The 18762-nt window shown below is 41.2% G+C and overlaps 1 protein-coding gene across 6 annotated transcripts in view; it reads right to left on the bottom strand.

Moving 5' to 3' along the window:
• The window catches only part of LOC139142777 (protein lin-28 homolog), a 63302-nt gene that overhangs the window by 36351 nt on the left and 8189 nt on the right, over nucleotides 1-18762 (bottom strand). The window contains exons 1-2 of one of the 6 annotated variants that reach the window (XM_070712893.1): nucleotides 14959-15075; nucleotides 2547-2695 (exon numbers count right to left, since the gene is read on the bottom strand). In XM_070712893.1, the coding sequence (XP_070568994.1) occupies nucleotides 2547-2695; nucleotides 14959-15040 (231 nt within the window). In that variant the 5' untranslated portion in view covers nucleotides 15041-15075. Of the gene's footprint in view, nucleotides 1-2546; nucleotides 2696-2986; nucleotides 3113-3356; nucleotides 3655-4099; nucleotides 4553-14958; nucleotides 15076-18762 lie in introns of those variants that run through there. The other 5 variants (XM_070712897.1, XM_070712899.1, XM_070712898.1 and 2 more) reach the window with 5 other exon arrangements.

Here is an 18762-nt window from a genome sequence, read left to right as displayed (position 1 = left end):
TTTTGCTTTGTTTCCAAGTTATATGCGACAGTTTCGTTAAGTATCTATAATTGTACAATATAACATTTAGCCGAGGTAGCACATATGATAGAAGGAAAAGGAGAGCGGGTGCAGCTGCCTTACTGTGTGTGTGGGGGAGTCGGCATCTGTGTTTTGGTCAGACCTATGGCTGAGTCTGTTGAATACACTAATTCAACGGTTATATATTTTGAACAACTACAAGTGAATTTGCATCAGCAACAAATCAGAAACCTGCTGACCGACCGACATCAAAATGCTGGTTGCAAAAAAAAGAAGAGCAGCGGATATGGCTGGCAGGTCGGCATAGCCGGGAACGAGATGGTTGGTGTTGATAGGCAGCACAGGTTGCGCTGATAGGTGTGCTCCGTCGCTTGCCAGGCAAATCTTGTGTTTTAAAGCGGGCTGATCAAATGAATAGAACAAAAGAAACTGCTTACTATCCCTGCCAAACTAATTACAACTTATTTGCATATCCAACAACGAGATTTCAACTAAATGTAGTTTGCATATTTTTAACAGTGAATAGCTTGGCTACCACACGCAAACACTGAGTGCATGGCTCATTTTAACTGTACACCCGCTTAAAAAGTTATGCAGTGCACTGACTCGAGCGATTGAGCCCCTAGTTTCCAGCTTCGGAAAAAATACGAAAAAAACCGACGCGGAACTTGCCGTCTTCTTGAGCTAGCTGCCTCTGTTAGCAAAGGGCAATGTGGGTCGAACAACAGCCCCTACTGCCTTATCTCCGACCCACTTGATGCAAAAATAGATCATCTATCAACCCAACGCCAGAATTGTAGGACAGTAGCAAACAAAAGCAAGTTAGGAGTATACTTTTGACAATGAAGTCATGGTGAAGTAGTTGTGTTGGTATAATGCCGAAGTGTCTATTACTCTTGACATTGGTTCAAATTTTGACAAGTTAAGACAAATCCAAGTGACACCAGCACTATTGCAAGAGACCGCGTTTTGCTAAGTTCAACTAGTGCGGTGTGTGTTGCATTTGTAGTAGGGGTCATTTGATCACCCTTCGACAAAAAAATCCGCGCTGTTTTACGCAAATCTTGGAAACGCACATATTAGAAATGCACATATTATCTCTCTTTGAAGCGAAAATTATGACACAAACACCATTTCAAGTAAACGCATAATGATGAACGGATAAACTACGACACAGTCCATATATATTTTGAGTTTATTCATTGTTTTTGTCATCAATAACAAGTAAACTAAAACCGATTAATGGTAGATTTTCAAAAACACCACCTCGACACCACGCACCGGGCTTTTTCCCTACGATTTTACAATCGTTGCAAGGGAATCGATTTTCTTTCCTTCTTGAAGTGGAACTGCCGAAGAACACCATTTCATGACGAATGGTGAGCTAACAATTCTGGAGTAAAGCAGGCAACATTTCATGGTGTTTTCGTGGTGTTGTTTTCAGAAATTGTCCAGTACGCTTATTGCTTTTTCCGCCGTAAATGCTCCGACATTTAAAACTTAACCTTGCAAATCTAGCGTGTGGGAAGCTTTAAGGCGGCCATCAGAACACGGCTTCTGTGCTCGAAAAAACGCATGGTCTTTCCGCACCACGGGAGGAGGAGTTTAAAACAATGTGTTTTCGCCATGTCATAACATTGTGTCGTAAGGTTCAATGTTGCTTTGGTCCTCAGGTTTGCATGTCAATAGCTTCACGTAATCCCCGGTGCTAGTGGCCGAGCTCCACAGGAAAACTTAACAAAGCAGTCGGCTACTTGAAAATGTGCCAATATGTATGTACCAATGCGACATTTCATGCCTACATAAAAATTCCCAGGTTCTTAAACCCAATTGTTAGGCTTTAACAGCTGTTTCACAATCGTATGGGGGATGAGCAATTCGCTGATATAAACCTCGACCAGTTCTTAATGAATAACTGCCGTGCTGTTTCACCATATATTTCAGTCGGTCGACTTGAGGTGTGGGCCACAAGGCGACGACTTGCACTCTCGTCGGAGCGCTATTTGCCTTATTTTAAAATTTTGTATGACAAACAGGCATCCATCTAAAGAGAAACTGGAAAGCAACACCCTACTTGAATCAGATAGCGCGCTAAAAAGGAGTAGGAAGATAGGCAAATTGCCAGCAACCACACTTGCGCAAGTATCACACCAGTGTTTACCATATTTGCGTTCTTTCCGCCTCTGCAGTATTCTTTGGCGCATTTCCCGGCACAGACATCAGCTATTGTTGATCATATAAACAAATTAAAACCATTTCAGGCTGAAATTCGTGAAGTGGAACAATTTCGGGTGAGTTTTGGGGCATTTCATGAGAGCTCTGTAATTTCGCGCGGCCCCTGTACACACTGAATTTCACTGAGTGCTGCACCCACCATCTTAAATATTCGTCTTATGTACCGATGCAACGTGACTTTTGGCGCGTTTTCTGCTATCTCACCCTGATACCCCTTTGTTGCTTCCGTTGCAAATCCAAGGAAAGGTTTAGAAAAATTCTTACACCCGAAAAAGGGTTTGAATTCTTACTTGGTGTACAAATATATCCTTAGTTCCGTCTTCTACTGTTATGAAGCCATAACCTTTGGCTACGTTGAACCACTTGCATTTTCCCCTCCCTTTCGTCATCTCGGTCTCGCCTTTCTTTTCTTCACCCGTTGTTTCTGCCTCTGCTCCATCTGTTGGGAGGAAATATTAACGATCAAGATCAAAGTCAAGAATCTTCTGAACCCGCAGCAGTAAACATGGGCATTCAAGAGCCATAAAAGAGCTGAAAAATTCAGTGTTCGGCTGTAACGAAGACGGTCAGTGTGCAATGCGGCAATGGAGCTCACATGGTTTACATGGATGTGTGTGTTTCAGTGGCCCTTCCTAGCAAGACGAACAAGTTGTTGCGAACACATAACTGTATCAAATTTCGAAACTGCAAAGGGTCCATAGTCAATGTCTAATTACGGTTATATCAGTACCAAGCACGCCGTTACAATTCTGCATTTGTCAAGACAACGTGAAGGTCAAATAGACCTGACAGAACTACACGCTTGTTTTCCTTCTAGCTTCAATGTGTATGATCCAGCGTGTTACCACTATATGAAGCACTGAGAGAGTCATGAGGTACCGCTCGCTCGCTGGACCAATTACTTAACACTACCCTTCCCTAAGTAGCATAATTTTTAACGATGTCATTATCTTAACTGAAGACAAGCTTTTAAAACGGGGCCGGGAACACCCCGGTGATACCGTTGGTATATTGAGTAGCGTGAGTTCAACGGTTTGTTTAGCGATTAAAGACCAATGTTAAAGACACGTCAAGGTCGGTACACTGTACTATATACCAACCATACGACATTGAGAACGGACACACGGCCTGAGTGGAGTTCAGCTAGTCAAGTCGGTGTAACTCCCGGTGCCTAGGGCGGGTCTCTCGCACTTCAGTGTGACGTTCGCCGTGTCTTGGGTCCACTGACTAAATGTACGCTCGCCGGACTCAGAGGACTAGTCCACCGTTCACGTGGACAGGGTGGCCTGGACGTTACATCTGTGTATATGTCATCCAGATCTAGCTATGCAGTATGTGGGCCCAAGATAGGCAGGCCTGTACGACAATACTACGCCATCATTCGCGTGCGATGAAAAACAAGTACAGGCCAACTTGGTGATTGACCACCCCTTCTCTCCACTGCCCACGATGTTCATTATCAAACAATGCCTGAGATTTAGTCCACCTCCAACAAATAATCCATTAATTTGGACATCCATTTGGAATGCCCCACATCCGCCCTGGCTATCCTAGCTTCCAACTGTGGGCAGAGTTCGCCACAGGACATCCAGCCCTGATGGTCATTCTCGCACCACCAACGTTGTCAACGCACTTCTTTCCTTCCTTAAGTCGCCGTTTTTCCCTAAAATGACCAAAATTTCTGTTGGGTCGGCATTGTTTGGGCGATTAGCAAGACATTTGTAAGCAAGTGTGAGGGAGGGGGCGGGTCGGACACTGAAGGACCTAACTGCAATGGTCAACCTTAGCAAAACTGGGGCATTCTCATAGTAATAACAGAGAAGGAAATAAAGGCAGTAACAACCTGAGGCAGAGGCCATCCTGAAGTAAGCAAGCCGTGGCAAGCCTGTTCCTTCACCCTGTCAGCAGCAAGCTATCCGGTCGGGGACTGTGACCATAGTCAACGTTAGGTCCTCTTGTACCCGTACTCGACCAACTATGTACATTGGACAGCGTAGCTTGTATCTATCGTTGTGTGCACGTGACCCCTAATTACATGGCTCTTTGGTGATAATTACACATACCAATCAGAAGTAGTTGGAGCGGCAGCCAATCATGGTACAGAATCGCATGTCAATTATAAATTGATCACTTTCTGAAGTTAGTCGCTCGCCGCTTGGCCACCGATTTCTATTCATAGTTATCAAAGATGATGTGGAGTTCAGGCTTGTACACTTGCGTGGCCCCCATTCACAGCATTTGGTTGCCCAACTGTGACTTTTCCATTCACTTCACGCTGCGTCACAGTCTTATGAATGGACTGTCCTAAACTGTACGATCGCCTTTGAAGTCACTATTTACTGTAATAATATGAGTTCAAAGGTCAGGCTGGCTCTGTGTTTACGTTAGTAATTTGCAACATGCGTAGAGCCCGGAGGTTTTGGAAGCAAGGTGACACTATCGATATGAATTCTATCACAGTCTGAAAACTTTGGGAAAACTTTGGAGCAAATGCACCACAGCTTCCAACCAATACGCTAACACGAAAAAAATCTAATGACGAAAACAGTCATGCTCAGCTCAGCTCATCTTGGTGGCCGAGGTGTTCGAAGCGACACCAAATCTCCGCCCTCTAAGACTACACAAGTTCGTCAAAACTAGTTAAACTGTGAACAATAGTATTATTTTCAAACATTTCGACATAACCTTGCAGAGGATTGTTTTTCAAGTGGTCTAACAATCAGATTTTCCGTTCAGTTCATAGTTTTATCGATTGCTGCGTTGGTAGACATTTGTTTTGTAGTGTCATCCGTTGTTCATTTTACGGAATTTATTCCCCTCCCCACTCTGTTTGGGAGAGACGTTTACGAAATAAACTTTACTACGCAGTGCATGGCTTCCAAAGCAAGAGGCGGTGGTGACCGGTGTAGCTGATAGTTTAAATTACAGTTTTCAATTAAAAACGTGCAACCCCCATGACTTTTCTCCTCGATCAAACCAGGGACCGAATAGTCGAAAGATAAGGTTCACGACGTGGGAGACAGAGACGAGGCATTTTGTTTCCGGACAGCATCCTCCCATGCCTTTGTGTTTGAAGCCGTTATCATCTCGAGCTGACGGGCAAGGGTCCGGCGTTACCGTGTTCACTGCGGGTACGATTCAGCGAGGTACCTGTTCAACTGTCAGACTATATTAGATATGGTGGTCTGAAAAGAGCTTTCCGCTAAACGCTAACCTAGAATTACTTTGAGCGCGTTCTGGCACATCTACTTTTGTTCTTTTGATGGCCTGGTAGAAACAACTGCTCATCTTTCAACCGACATAGAGCAGTTGATTGCCGGAGCGGAGCTCAACTAATCATCATAGAATACTATACTCCCACGCAAAAGATCGCTTATCGGATCGGTATGTTCCCTTGACCTTTAACCCCGATGTAATACGAAACTTCCGGATTGTTTCTAGGTCACGTGGGCAATGGAATGTGACCATCTTTGTGACGGTTGAACTAGGGGGCATCCCAAGGGAGTATACCAATATTGTGTTGAGATGCAGGCCCTGGATTTTACAGTACAGGTCAACCCGACCCGAAAAACGCTATCAAACGTTACGCAAGCCTACAAACTCAGTTAATTCAATATGACTTTCGGACCGAAAGTAGTTTGTGAAAGCTAAGTGGGCGCAAACCAATGATGCTCCGTGACAGATTAAAATGGTTGGAGTACAAAAGTTGAATATTTCGATTTACTATGTTCAGAGGAATGTTGCAGAAGAGGCGTGTATGGGTTGCGGGGTTTGTTGTCTTGGCTAAATTGTCTAAATCATGTAAATTGTAACACGGATAAAATATGGCGGTTACAGAAGCCATCCTGATTACATAATGGCTGGCTATCAGGAGATACGAAAATGCCTTGATTAAACTGTGCAAGTAAACAACCAGGAAACATATGTGACGTAACAGCAGGTCGTGATATGAAAATACCATCGGATATTTCAGTTTAGTGACAGCTGAAGATAGGTTACAAAACCACTGTTCGTGCAACTCAATTGCAAAAGCGGAATTGTTTTCCCGCGTGTCTAAATACACTGTAGTATTACTAGTGAGGAATGTAGGGACATCGGAGAACAATGCCCCTGAATCTAGTCAATGCCTCATTTTTACGATTATGGAGACAGCTCTACATCAAGAATTCTGGCTGCAATTCACGAAGGTTTCATCAATTCGATCGTTTGGTGTACATAAATATATTTTTATTTTCGGTCATCCTTTTTAATGCCCCGACATCGGCTCCACTATGAAGAATTGAACGCTTGTTTATACAGAATTATTGATATTTCCAAAGTAGATACACATAATTAACAAGCACTGTATTTCATGGGAGACCCGGAATCGAATATAAACCCTTCGAAGTATTAAAAACGTTTTTTAAATTTAAAACATTTAGTTAGATCAAATAAGTAAACTGCTCATATTTTTGTCTCCTTTATGAACCTTGACCACTCGCTTGATAATTCGGTTGGCCGAGGAAAATATTGAGCTTAACAAACTCTTAACCCACAATATTTCTGATCTGCTAAAGTTTTTTCATGTTTCGTAACGACCGGATTCAGGTAAAGTGGTGAAACGAGTGCCAAATTTAGCAGAGATATAAGCTCTTGAAACTTAAATGTAGACGACCGGCCAATCTCGACCGGCCTGTCACATTTCCAAAAGACTGTTATCAGCGTTATCCACGAAACGGCAGCATCATCCTTGGTTAGGCTGCAGAGAAATCGTAAGGTGATTTTCAGATGCACATTCGTCTTTGAATGGCGTTGTTAAATTCCGCGCCATTAAAAAGTGTTCGCTAGTAGAGCATCTTGATCTTGCAAAAGTTGAAAGTGTTATTGTAGCACTCCAACTGATAGTGTGAAAAATGATGACAGTACACCAAACCAGGTCTAGTGAACAAATGTATGAGACAAAATATATATATTGTTTGTGAGTCTGTCTGTCTGTATGTATGTATATTATGAGGTTTGCACGCGGTACAAACTGATAAATCAGAAAACATTTTACCATTTAAATAGTTTGAAATTGCAAAGTACATGCAGATTCTGGGCTGTTGTGAACTGTGTGCGCTATCGCTTAACCCAGTGGTACCATATCTTCCTCGGTGCGTACCTTTGTACCCGTGTAGGTCACATGACCTCATTATTACACAATTGTAAAGCTTTTGAGAATTCAGGTTTGATATATCCGCTTTTCACGTTAGCTTCGCGCAGCTACTTTGCGAGCACGCCGCGTCGGCCCGCACCGTTGGCTCATCAGTTGACCCGCGCGCAGTGCGCAGATATGCACAGCGACGGTTAAATGAACAGAGATTTATACTTCTCCGTCTCATTTCGGTCGATCTAGTGCTATCGTCTGCACCACAAGGAAATGCGAGCTATAAAAATAACATGTAATGTTGAACATTTTTAGTAATTATTGTACGTTTCCTGCTCGTAAAATCAATTTTACATTGTGCTTTTGCAACGACTTTTTACTGTAAACTCTCATAAGTGGCTCTATCTTCGAATTCATCCAATGCATTTTCTTTTATGTCCAATTGACAGTTCAGTATAATAAGACATGCAAATTCGCTGACTTGGTAACACTGTAAACTCTCAAAATTTTTAAATTCATTCAGTTCTTTGTAATATAAATCCACGTGAGTACTGTTGATCGGCAGCATACAAGACGTGCTTGTGTCAAGTTTTGAGGTTTTGATGCTGAAATTTCACAAAACTTTCACTTCTATATTAAGAGATCGTATAATCAGTTTGATTTCAAATAGTAATATAAAACACTGTGCTTGGAAATCGTGGCTGAGTTTCACTGTCTTTTATATGTGGTTGTCGATCAGTATCAATGTATTACGTTCTGTACAGAGAGACTCGGGTGTAACAAGGCATGCCAGTTCATAATGATCATGAGAATATTTTTTCTGTTTTTCTTTACTCAAGTTACAATTTCTTTGGATGTATAAGCCGATTTAGAAAGTGATAGAACGTGTTACAAATGTACAAAATAAGCATAAATTAAGCGTTCGTGACACATAACATGGGGTTTCTCGAGTAGAAGCCCCTAGTTTTACTTCTGTTTTGTGTTGCTGAACCGGGGGTTTATATTGGGACGAGAACAGTATCCCTAAAACAAAATAATCATGGACTACCAGCCATTGTCACTGGGCTACCAACTTCAGACAATGGTAGCCCAAGTGGACTACCAAGGTATAAAGTTAATTTCGAGCCCTGGTAAGCCATGTCATCGTGGCAAGGGGATCTTGTACGGTCAGAATACTGTTCCCGCAGTGTTATTGAACATAAACCATACACAGAATATGCCGAACACTGCGTATTTCTACATGATCCTAGGACTAGAACGATGGAGTGTATTTCACAAACAGAGACAAAAACCATGAAAAATGTACCACAAGTTACAGTTTTAAGTGGTTAAAAGAAAACACCGGCGAAATCGAAACGATAGTGAAAGCAGAGAAACTGTTGTAAAATTTATCAAACAGTGAACTGTTTTTCACTTAGTGAGCTGGCTTGGGGATCACATCATCGCTAGACGGGATGATCGACAATTTTTCAATCGCCCAGGAAACAGCAAGGTATTCTGTCAGAAAATATAGCCGGTGAAAAGTGTCAAACCATCATTGTCTTCCCGCCATAAATATATCAGACAGATGTGTGACGTCGGCAGAAAAGATAGAAAGACAAAAAGATGCATTTATACAATATTTATGGTGTTGACAAGATTTTACTTTAGCAGTCGAACGACAGTTTCCCCTGTCAAGTGACGCTTTATTTTGTAAACGTAATTTATATCATAAATTTTCAAAGTCAGTGATTAAGTCCTGGGACTAGAGTAATTGCAAAAATTGTCCAACCAGTATTCTACTTGTCAATGACGTCAGCATCGGCACAGATCACAGGCCATTTGTTATTAGCATGTGTCGCATCATGTCCTCCCATCCTCGTTCTCGTCACAATGCCCATGAACTCTGTGTTGTCCCAGCCTCGTTCCAAATACTGCTGCAAATGAATCTTGTTCGGTATGCATTGACCAAGTGCAATATTCTGATTTATAAACGACAGTTTGAGAATTATGATTGAATTACAAAATGGCCGATAAATGCAAGTACGGTCGATTACTTCCTTTCCGCCATATTTTTCATTTCCAAAATATCAATGCGTGTGTCAACATACACAAAATAATCTCAACCAATCAAAAAGAGTACCAGCACTCACGTGACAAAATTTGATCTGTGTATTGAGTAGGTAGAATTCACGATAAGATTGCGTCTAACGTGACGTATTTTACACATCACCGACCTTGCATTGTAAACTGTTGCAGGCAATAATATAATGTCACCTGCCGGATCAATAAATAATGTTATTATAATACTGACAAGATAAACAAGACAGAGTCGTACATCTACATTTGCATTTATTAGCCTACTGGGCATCCCTTCTTGGGTAATATAGGCCATAGCGGATGGAGTTGGGCGGGGGGAGAAGAACGCGGGTCTAGCATTTGAAGAGACAAAATTAGATCGAAGAAGTTCGTAAATCCAATTTCACGGAGAATGAATCAATCGATCCGAGTTTTTGCTGAATTCTGACTAAATGACGTCACAGAGGGTGACAAAATCGATCGTATCGTCATTCTCGTTTAAAAAATCATGTTTCCTACGTGTATGTTGGATTGATAACATGGTGTGAAACCTTAATCATCTGCAAACATCTGTGAGATATCAGTCCATTTACTTCGCAGCTTTACGAGTTTTTTATCTTTTGTCGCATACCTGTTCATAATCTCAAGGATAATTACATTTTACCTGAAGCTACGATATTGTAAATTGATTATTTGTTATTGTTTCAATTTCACAAAAATGATGTTCATTTTTTTCATGTCGCAGTAAGATTAATGTAAATTATCATTGAAATTAGCATGATTTAAACGCGCTGCCTGATCGCTGACACGATTGCCGACAAAAAAAAAGATGATTGATTGCTTTTCCTCAGAAGTCGAGGAGCTCACTGGAGTAAGAACAATGAATCTAAAAATTCATCGCGGTTATGACAGAAAGTACGCGAATAAAATTTCATCTTGATGCTCGTCGGAGCGTTTCAAAACCTCGGTATGAAAGATAACTACTGTCTCCGGTGACAAAAGATGGATTTAAAAAATGTGTTCGTCTAAGGTTTCTAAGACACGTCGAGTCTTTGAGATGTAATAAAATTTAGTGTAGACAATGATGCTTGGCGTGAAAAGTACGTCTATATAGAGACAAAACAACACATCAATATAAAATTTAATTGAATGTAATATGAAAAAAAATCTTTTCATTTTCTGAACTACATGAAAATTGTTTTCCGTTTACGTTTTTATGCAAAGTGTTGCATCATGGTAATTCAGGCGTAAGCTTACTAGTGGGAGAGAGCGATCTCATTGTGTGCTTGCGTGCGAGATAAACATCAGTCGATGTAGCGGAGTAGACTTCAACTGGTGTTGTCATGTAAGGTTAAGGTCACGACTGTTTCGTTCCCTCGGAGCATGTCGGGGTACCGTCTTATGAGTCTCTTTCAAAATACAACCAGTGAGAACCAGTCACACGAAACTGCACTGGCAAGATATTCCATGGCATATATGCGATACAAACTCCTGAACTCACGGGTCAAAACACAAACACAAAAACGTCAATTTTTACATGTATAATAAAAATAAATCAAGAAAATGTTCATCGTCCCTGTCCAAAATCAAACGAGACACTGTGATGTTAAATCAATGACAATAATTCTTTCTATGATAACTTAGTGGTAAATCCGTCCCAACATCTTCACCGAAAAATACGTTGGGATTAATGGATGGACGATTGAGGTGAAAACTCAACATTTTTCTCTTTTTTTTACGTTCCTAACGTTAACACTGGTGTTGCTTTTTATTTTCCCGCAATTTGAAAAAATATCATCCAGAACTGAAGACATTTCCAACTTTACAAAGTCTATTTTACTCAATAGAAAAGCAAAGCACCGCGAACGATGAGACAGATAGACTCAGTCGCGATGTTCCATCACGTGATGGGGTCACTATTGATCGCCGCTGATCAGCTTTTCGTGACGTCATTAATTGGTCATGGATGGATTGTCTACAATTACATTTCAACAATACCTGAAACAGTCAAGTGCAGCTTGCGAAATGGTTGGAAGTCCGTATGCTCCAGTTTCCAGTGAAGCGTTGGACGGTAATTGTAGTGCAATTAGAATACATTGAACATATAATGCTAGTCTTTCTATCCCCATTATAAAGGGATGTTAACTATTGCGTCATGAATAACATGCTGCTTAATTTCATCACCACGTCTCGACTAAAATACCATATTACACATTTCGGCAGCCGAGTATTGTCGAAACAGTCTACAAATATTACAAATTGATAGTATTCCTTGCTAGTCATATCGCGCGCTTGAAATCGCCATACTCATAGAAACGTTTCCCGTTCAAAATTTCCTGGACAAAAATACATCAAAACTAAGAAATAGTTCTCTGAAATGTTTGTGGATTGAAGTTTGAACTGTGACCAAGTTTCAAGGCGTTTGATTTTACAAATATGTATCTCATAAAGAAACAAAGATTGAAAGTGAGAAGAATTATTAGAATAGAAGAAATCGTCGCTAAAATCTGTACTAAAGGTTCATATCTTGGAGCTGTCACGTGACTGCATGCTAGTGAAAAGTCGCATTTAGGTCACAACGGTTAATAAACCTGAAACTGTAACATTTGGTGTCTGAGGTGAGAATGTTATCATATATGGCGAGTCTTTTCTTTCTTTTTCCCGCTATATGAGATCATTTTTTATGGTGGATCGCTTCGCTTCAGTACCCAAAAACCTCTTTCTTCATAATGACCAGGCAGGATAATTGGCTCAAGTTATGGTGTGCAAATTTGTCCTAATGCCGCTTTCTAGAGAGGAACGTCTGTATGTTGCTTTCTATTTACATCGTTTGTGTGTTTTGTTGCATGTTTGTTTGTTTGCGCGATAGTAAGTCTTGTTTTGTAAAGAAAATAACTCTAAAAACTGTAACATCAAATGAGATTATTATGCTGACATATGCAATGTGAAGATATGAAGTCCGGTGGTATTGGTTTCTGGATAGTTAATTTGTTGCCGTATGTCGCGGGTGAAGTGTATGCAAGATCTAAAACCTTGCATATTCAAAACCACAGCAGTCAAGGTACGGTAGTTCTCACAACGACGTCTGAAGAAGAACATTCCGGGCTGATCACAATTTTGGCTATATGCTCAAACTTGTCAGCTTTCTTGTACGACGTGACTTCGATCGCAACAGCCGAAGCCTTGTTGGAATTTCGTTCTAATTACAGAACAGTCAATATGAAGAAAAATAGTATATGTTGAATTCTTAACACAATAAACATATTATGACTATAATATAGAACCGAGTCACAGAGGTTAACAATTTTTGCACAGGAGACATTATGTGAATGCGCTGTTTCCTCTGTTGTTAGGGTTATTATACACTTTATATAAAATGGTCAAATATTTGAAATTGTTACCTTCGTTACCTATTCTCTGTTTGAGTCAAAGGCACAAAAATGTTGAATGACATTTGAAAGTCTTTACTTTATCAATTATAATTCATGTCACGTCCCCCGGTGATTTACACTAATGGGGTCTTTTAATTAAACTCCAGTCAACTGATTCCGCCTTCCGAAAGGGCGCCACCTAGCGGGATGATAGTGAAATGGCAAGGGTAACCTTTCCCTGTATTGATTGGCAGAGCAGGCTGTAACCATGACCCAGAGGAATATCCGATCATTAAGCCAGAAAATTCTAACCAATAACAAACAGGGAACCAAATGATTCCAAGGCATGATTGTAGTTGAGGATTTACGAACAATCGAACCAAGTTAAGTGGTAGTATATTAAAAGTTGGAGACAACAATTGCGGCTGAGATGACAGCCGCTGCTCTGAGGCATCGGGCGACTAGCCTGCATGTAGTGGGCAGTTTGCGGATAATCACTGCGTTAGCCCTCCAGGCAGTATGCCAGTGTATAGTATGCTTTAAAACAAATCAAATCCCAGCTTCCAGATTCAGTGGTTTCTGGATAATAAGCAGAATGCCTTTGTGTGTTTTTCTTATAATGTAGGGTATGGCCATATAAATTAGTCGCTCACAGTTTTGTAGTGAAAGTTGGGCGCTAGACCGATCCGCCTACCCGCAAACCAGTGTGTCAGGGTAGTGCTCGCTCATTTTGGCAATCGAACTGAATAACGAAATCCGTCGTTTTGTGAACACGCTGCTCAATTTAAATAAACTAAATAGAGTTCAGGATCGGCCATACATCAAATCTGAGAACGAAGCCCCACCACACAATATTTTATGCATTCTCTATACACAAGCACCGTTGGCAGTCTTACAGATGGAAATTTGACGTTTGTAAACATGTAAAAGTGGTCGCTCGGAGGAATGCAAATCTAGCGGCCTCCTTTTCGACCTTAATCTGTCTCTATTTGCTGTGTAAACTTGTCATCAAACAGACGAGAACTTGGCACAAGTCGTTTATATCGGGGAATTTTACTTGAACAAGGGTGATGTGGCCAAGAGTTGCAGGCGGTGGTGAAGATAAGAAAACCATAGCATATGCTGATGGTGTCACATTTCGAGCGCTTCAAAAACCAATGCCAATTAAACAGACATCAAAGTATCGAAAATGCGACAAAAACAACAGCTTTTGGCCAAATTGGGAGAAAGCATCTTTATTGGATCTCAAAATTTCATTCGATTTCGGCGACTTCGAAAGTAGAGAGAGGGCACAGAGAGGCGAATTGAGAAACAGACGGCCATTTTCAAAATTCATTTTATGAATTGCACAGAATCCGAACACGGTGATTATGTTGATGATATTTATAATATTTAATGGTGACAATGCTGCCGTTTCAGAACATAAAATTTACCAGCACAATATGGTGTTGTGATTACTAAACTAAACACGCAGTTGTCGAAAGCCTTAACACAGCCGTCAGTTTTTGAGATCTTACAAATCTGAAAAATGGATATATTTCCTGTCTTCTGGCGAATCAAGTGTTATTTATAGTCTTTTATTAATAGCATTGAATCTCGATGATCATATTTCCTATTCTAATCTACATCCGTCGGAAAATAAATCACAAAAATCTACAATTTGTCTGAATTTATCTTCATGTCCAATGATTTGTAGAATTTTCCAGGTAGGGATACGTCTTTCGTAGCGAGGTGAAATTTATGAAGTACCGCTTGAAGATATACACTGTTCGCTGAAAATGTGTAGCATCGCGTAATGTCAAGAAAATCCATCACCAAAGACCCATCAAAACAAACAACGATGGCGATGGAATATAATTAAATCGCTCCTCGTGTCGTCCATTCGGCTTTCCCGAAATCGGAAAACAAATAGCGTCCATGACAGAGAGATATATGTGAAATTGGCCGAAAATATTAATTATATAATTTCATAGGGATAAAGTATCTGCGTGTACGGATTCACAAAAGACGCGGGTGTTATCGCTTTGTTTTTGACAGATCGGGCGAAGTGTCCATACGCTAATTTTGAATTAAGCCGCGCGTTTATGGAACACGGATTCCACTAGTAGACTCGAAAATTCCAAATGAATATGAATAAGGTAAACTCACCCAAGAAGAGCAATTTCTCTTTGTCCATAATGGTGATTTCACTATGTCGTTTCGTGTGACTCACAATTCTTGGGTCTTTCATACTGCTGGCTGCTTCGTCCGACTCTAGAAAACTGCCCTGAGATCGAGGACGCTTTTAAAGATTGCTAGCCTCGCCCGGATGAAGATGATATCATTTGTATATCTATCATTTTGTATCATTTTCCAATCAAATTTGTCAAATCGGATTCCAACTCTCTGGTACGAGGATTGCCTCTAAGGCGTAACTTTCTAGCCTCGTCCGAGAATTATTTGCCTAGTTTTCGCCCGACTACGGGGATTCCATAGACACCGCTGTACTGCACTACCCGTTTCCATGATATTTTGGTGTCGTTGGCAAGGATGACCAACTGCAAGAGAACTGTTCTTGCAGATTTGCGGCTCTTCCATATCAAAAAAAAACAACAACATGCACCATCAAAAACAACGGGTCTGCGTGTTTGGAATCTCCGTTCGCCCACAAATGAGATCTGCACCCTTGAACTTACACAAACTGGCGGTGATGTCTATGCGGTGAGCTCATGGCTCGTTCTATCGCTTTATTCGCAAAGCGCCAATAATCGAGTATTATGCTGGGGTTTTTATTAATGTTCTTTTTAGATTTGCAGATAACCATGGCTTGGTGAGCTCTATACTATGTCTGTGGAATATTGACACAATCGCTGCATATGTTACCCCACTGACTGGCTATGGTTACCGCAACTCGCATAGATTATTACATCCCTATTGTTGTTGCTGGGACTTGCCCATACAAAAAGACAATGAATGAAAAATCACCGCACCACACATCCACTAAACATAACATAACAATAAAAGTTGAGCCATTGTTTGTGGCATGTTCCGTTTCATCATTTTTTTTATGTGTGAAAAATCTATAAAATATGAAAATTTCCACAGTTGGCATGAACTGATGGAACTGTCACTGTCAAGTTGGACTGTATCATTTTTATCTTGAAACCAATCCTATTACACACAGTACATGGTTCAATGAAAACCCCAACCTGTCTTAGCAACCCTACCTAGCAACCATCCCGGCCATGTTTTCGCTTTCTGACTCTCCCCCTCAAGGCAAACCAATTACGTATTAAAATTTTCTCAAATAAAACAGAAGGAGTGAGAGTAAACCTAGGGTGTGTTCAAACTCTGCAAGGCCCGCCGGTGTTAAACATTGGTCTATGGGTCCCTATGCTTCACTTTGCAGTTGTCGCAAATGTCGGTCTCGTACAAGCCGATCGAAAGGCCACGTACAGTCAAATGCTTCGATCTTAAGGCAACAGTCCGATGCCTGGAACGCTAAAAACAACTCCAAAATAAAACTGTCATAATAAGCATGATGACATGTGTACCTCCGATCTTCTACAGACACAGTGAGAAACTGCGTTCTCTGCGTTACACCTCCATCCAAGTCGTTTCGAGATACACCAATTTCGACTTGACCACGAAAAAATTACAATCACAGCAGAACTGGTTGTCCTCCAAGTGCCAAAGTTACGAATAATGACCAGAAATTGAGTTCAGAGTTACTATTTCATTTCCCGTCTTGATTAGCACTCGCGCAGCGCACCTATGAGACGGTCGCAACACCACCTTAACAAGCCATCTGTGGCCATCACTGAAGTCAGGGTTTCATAATTCCCCTTGTTTTGTGATGAAGATTTGGCAAAGCGTTCGTGGCCGAAATTGGCCATCAGTCCATGGCTGTAGTATTTTTGAATTGATATCATTAAATCTTAAAAGAACCACACCAAGTAGTGGTACGGAGACAACATATCGACACCGGTCCTATAGATCAGCGTATCACGGGAATTGATCAACATCAACGGAAGGCGCTTTTAGATTCCCGCAACGAGCGACTTGTACGCGGCGACGGCGTCGTTCTGGTCGGTAAGACTCCGCGTCGACGCTGAGCACTCGCACAGATGCCCGAGAATGTAGACACCAACTGTGCGCTATAAACGAACCTGCCAACACGACGGGAACCCTGCATATAAGTCAAAAATAACGACAGAACACACCAACAAAACTGACTGCGACACCGATATTGTTTGTGATAGGAACATGCAGCGCGGACGAGTGCCGCTGACAGCACGTCAAACAAACCAAACATACGACAGTGATGGGATTTTCCCAGCAACAACTGTGATGCACATCGCCACAGCTACCGTTGGTCGTCAAGCGAACAGGCAATTGACACATGTACACTGCCTTACCTTCCCATGTTCTCGCACCGAGGTCAAATTCCCGTATAAAACACCATGTAAGAAATATCCAGCATTATTATCATTTTAATGTACACATTTTTCAACAAATTTGTCATCAGTGCGCGGTTAATACCGTGAATAGCTAACTTTGCCGGTCAGCTTTAAAATGTTAGCGCTCCGGAAATACCAGGTAGTACTAATTACAAGTTGCGTGTTCATCACACCAACATGAAGACTGCAAGCTTGAGTACGGTCTTGCCGATCCTTATTGGGGTCATGTGGGGTCACATGACGGAGCGACGTTGAGGGCAATGAGCGACGACGGTATCGTACAGCGTAAAACATAAAGCGTCTCGAACGGTAATAATAAGATACGGTAGGGTATCCCTGAGCAGCGAGCTGTCCCGACCTACGGCGAGCAGTTGCGACAAGTTTGTGTATTAAAAATCCATTAGCCAGCGCACGTCCTGGGTGTACACACCCATTGTTTTACATTGTTGCATAAGTTTGCCGTACTATTAACGGAACGGATCGCGAAAACTCCACACAGAAGACGCAATGCCTGCCTACACAGTTTAATTGTTATTGCATTGACGGTGCATCTCGTATAGCGATCGGTAATACAGTCGACACAAGATAGTTTGACGAGACAAGATCCCTCGTACACATCGTCGGCCGTAACTAGAGACGCAGCCACATCAAGCGATACGTATTCTTTTGTCTCCATTGTAAACAGATAACTTACTAAAATGGGAAATATTCATTTCAGACTAGTTTTATGACCTTGGCTTAATATTGAAAGCATTTGGAAGCGAATTCGATGTTTACTCTCATAATCACCGACGCAGACTTCAAATACTGAACACATGGTTTTGCACGTTTATGCTCAACAACAAAATATTCACTTTCTCTTGCGTATTTATTTTTCATAAATTCGCCTGCACCCTGTCGTTTTGTTAAATATTTGAACGGAAAATATAGTGTATTTTCCCTAAAGGCACACAGGACGTATCTTTACATTCGAAATTAGTGAAAAATTGGGTCCAAATTAAAAGATCCGGACGGACTGATGGAGTGCCTGCTACCGAGCCCAACGCCAACAATCTTCCGTACATTGCGCGCGACACGCAGGGCATAAGCACTAATAAACAATTAAAAACCGTTATTACACTACCGAACCCTTTTATCTGATTCCATCATTCCTGGCAATACGGGTAAAATTTTCCGAAAGAATGGTTTTTGAGTACCGCGAGTAGCTCTGCCGTGTCGGATAGTCGCCATAGCATCCAGACGAGGTTTATCAGAGGGTTTGCCAAATGTGGTGAATTCTTCTCTATTATTGCATAAAAGCATTGTTGTCAACCCCAGCCAACCACTTTTCCATCTCATACTGCCGTTAACGAATTAATGAAGTCACGTGATTTCACCCGAATTAGTAGGAGCTGGAAATTTACTAAGATTATTGCAGAAAACGTCAGCATGTTTACTATTAACGAATAATAACCATACTTTTATCTTTTTCTATTTTAAAATATGAATTTTTCTGTCAGGCTTGCTCCAGATT

This window comes from Ptychodera flava, chromosome 10, assembly GCF_041260155.1.
Source record: "Ptychodera flava strain L36383 chromosome 10, AS_Pfla_20210202, whole genome shotgun sequence".
Lineage (NCBI taxonomy): Eukaryota > Metazoa > Hemichordata > Enteropneusta > Ptychoderidae > Ptychodera > Ptychodera flava.
Note: the sequence above shows the minus strand (reverse complement) of the source record. Positions and strands in the feature narration are given on the sequence as shown.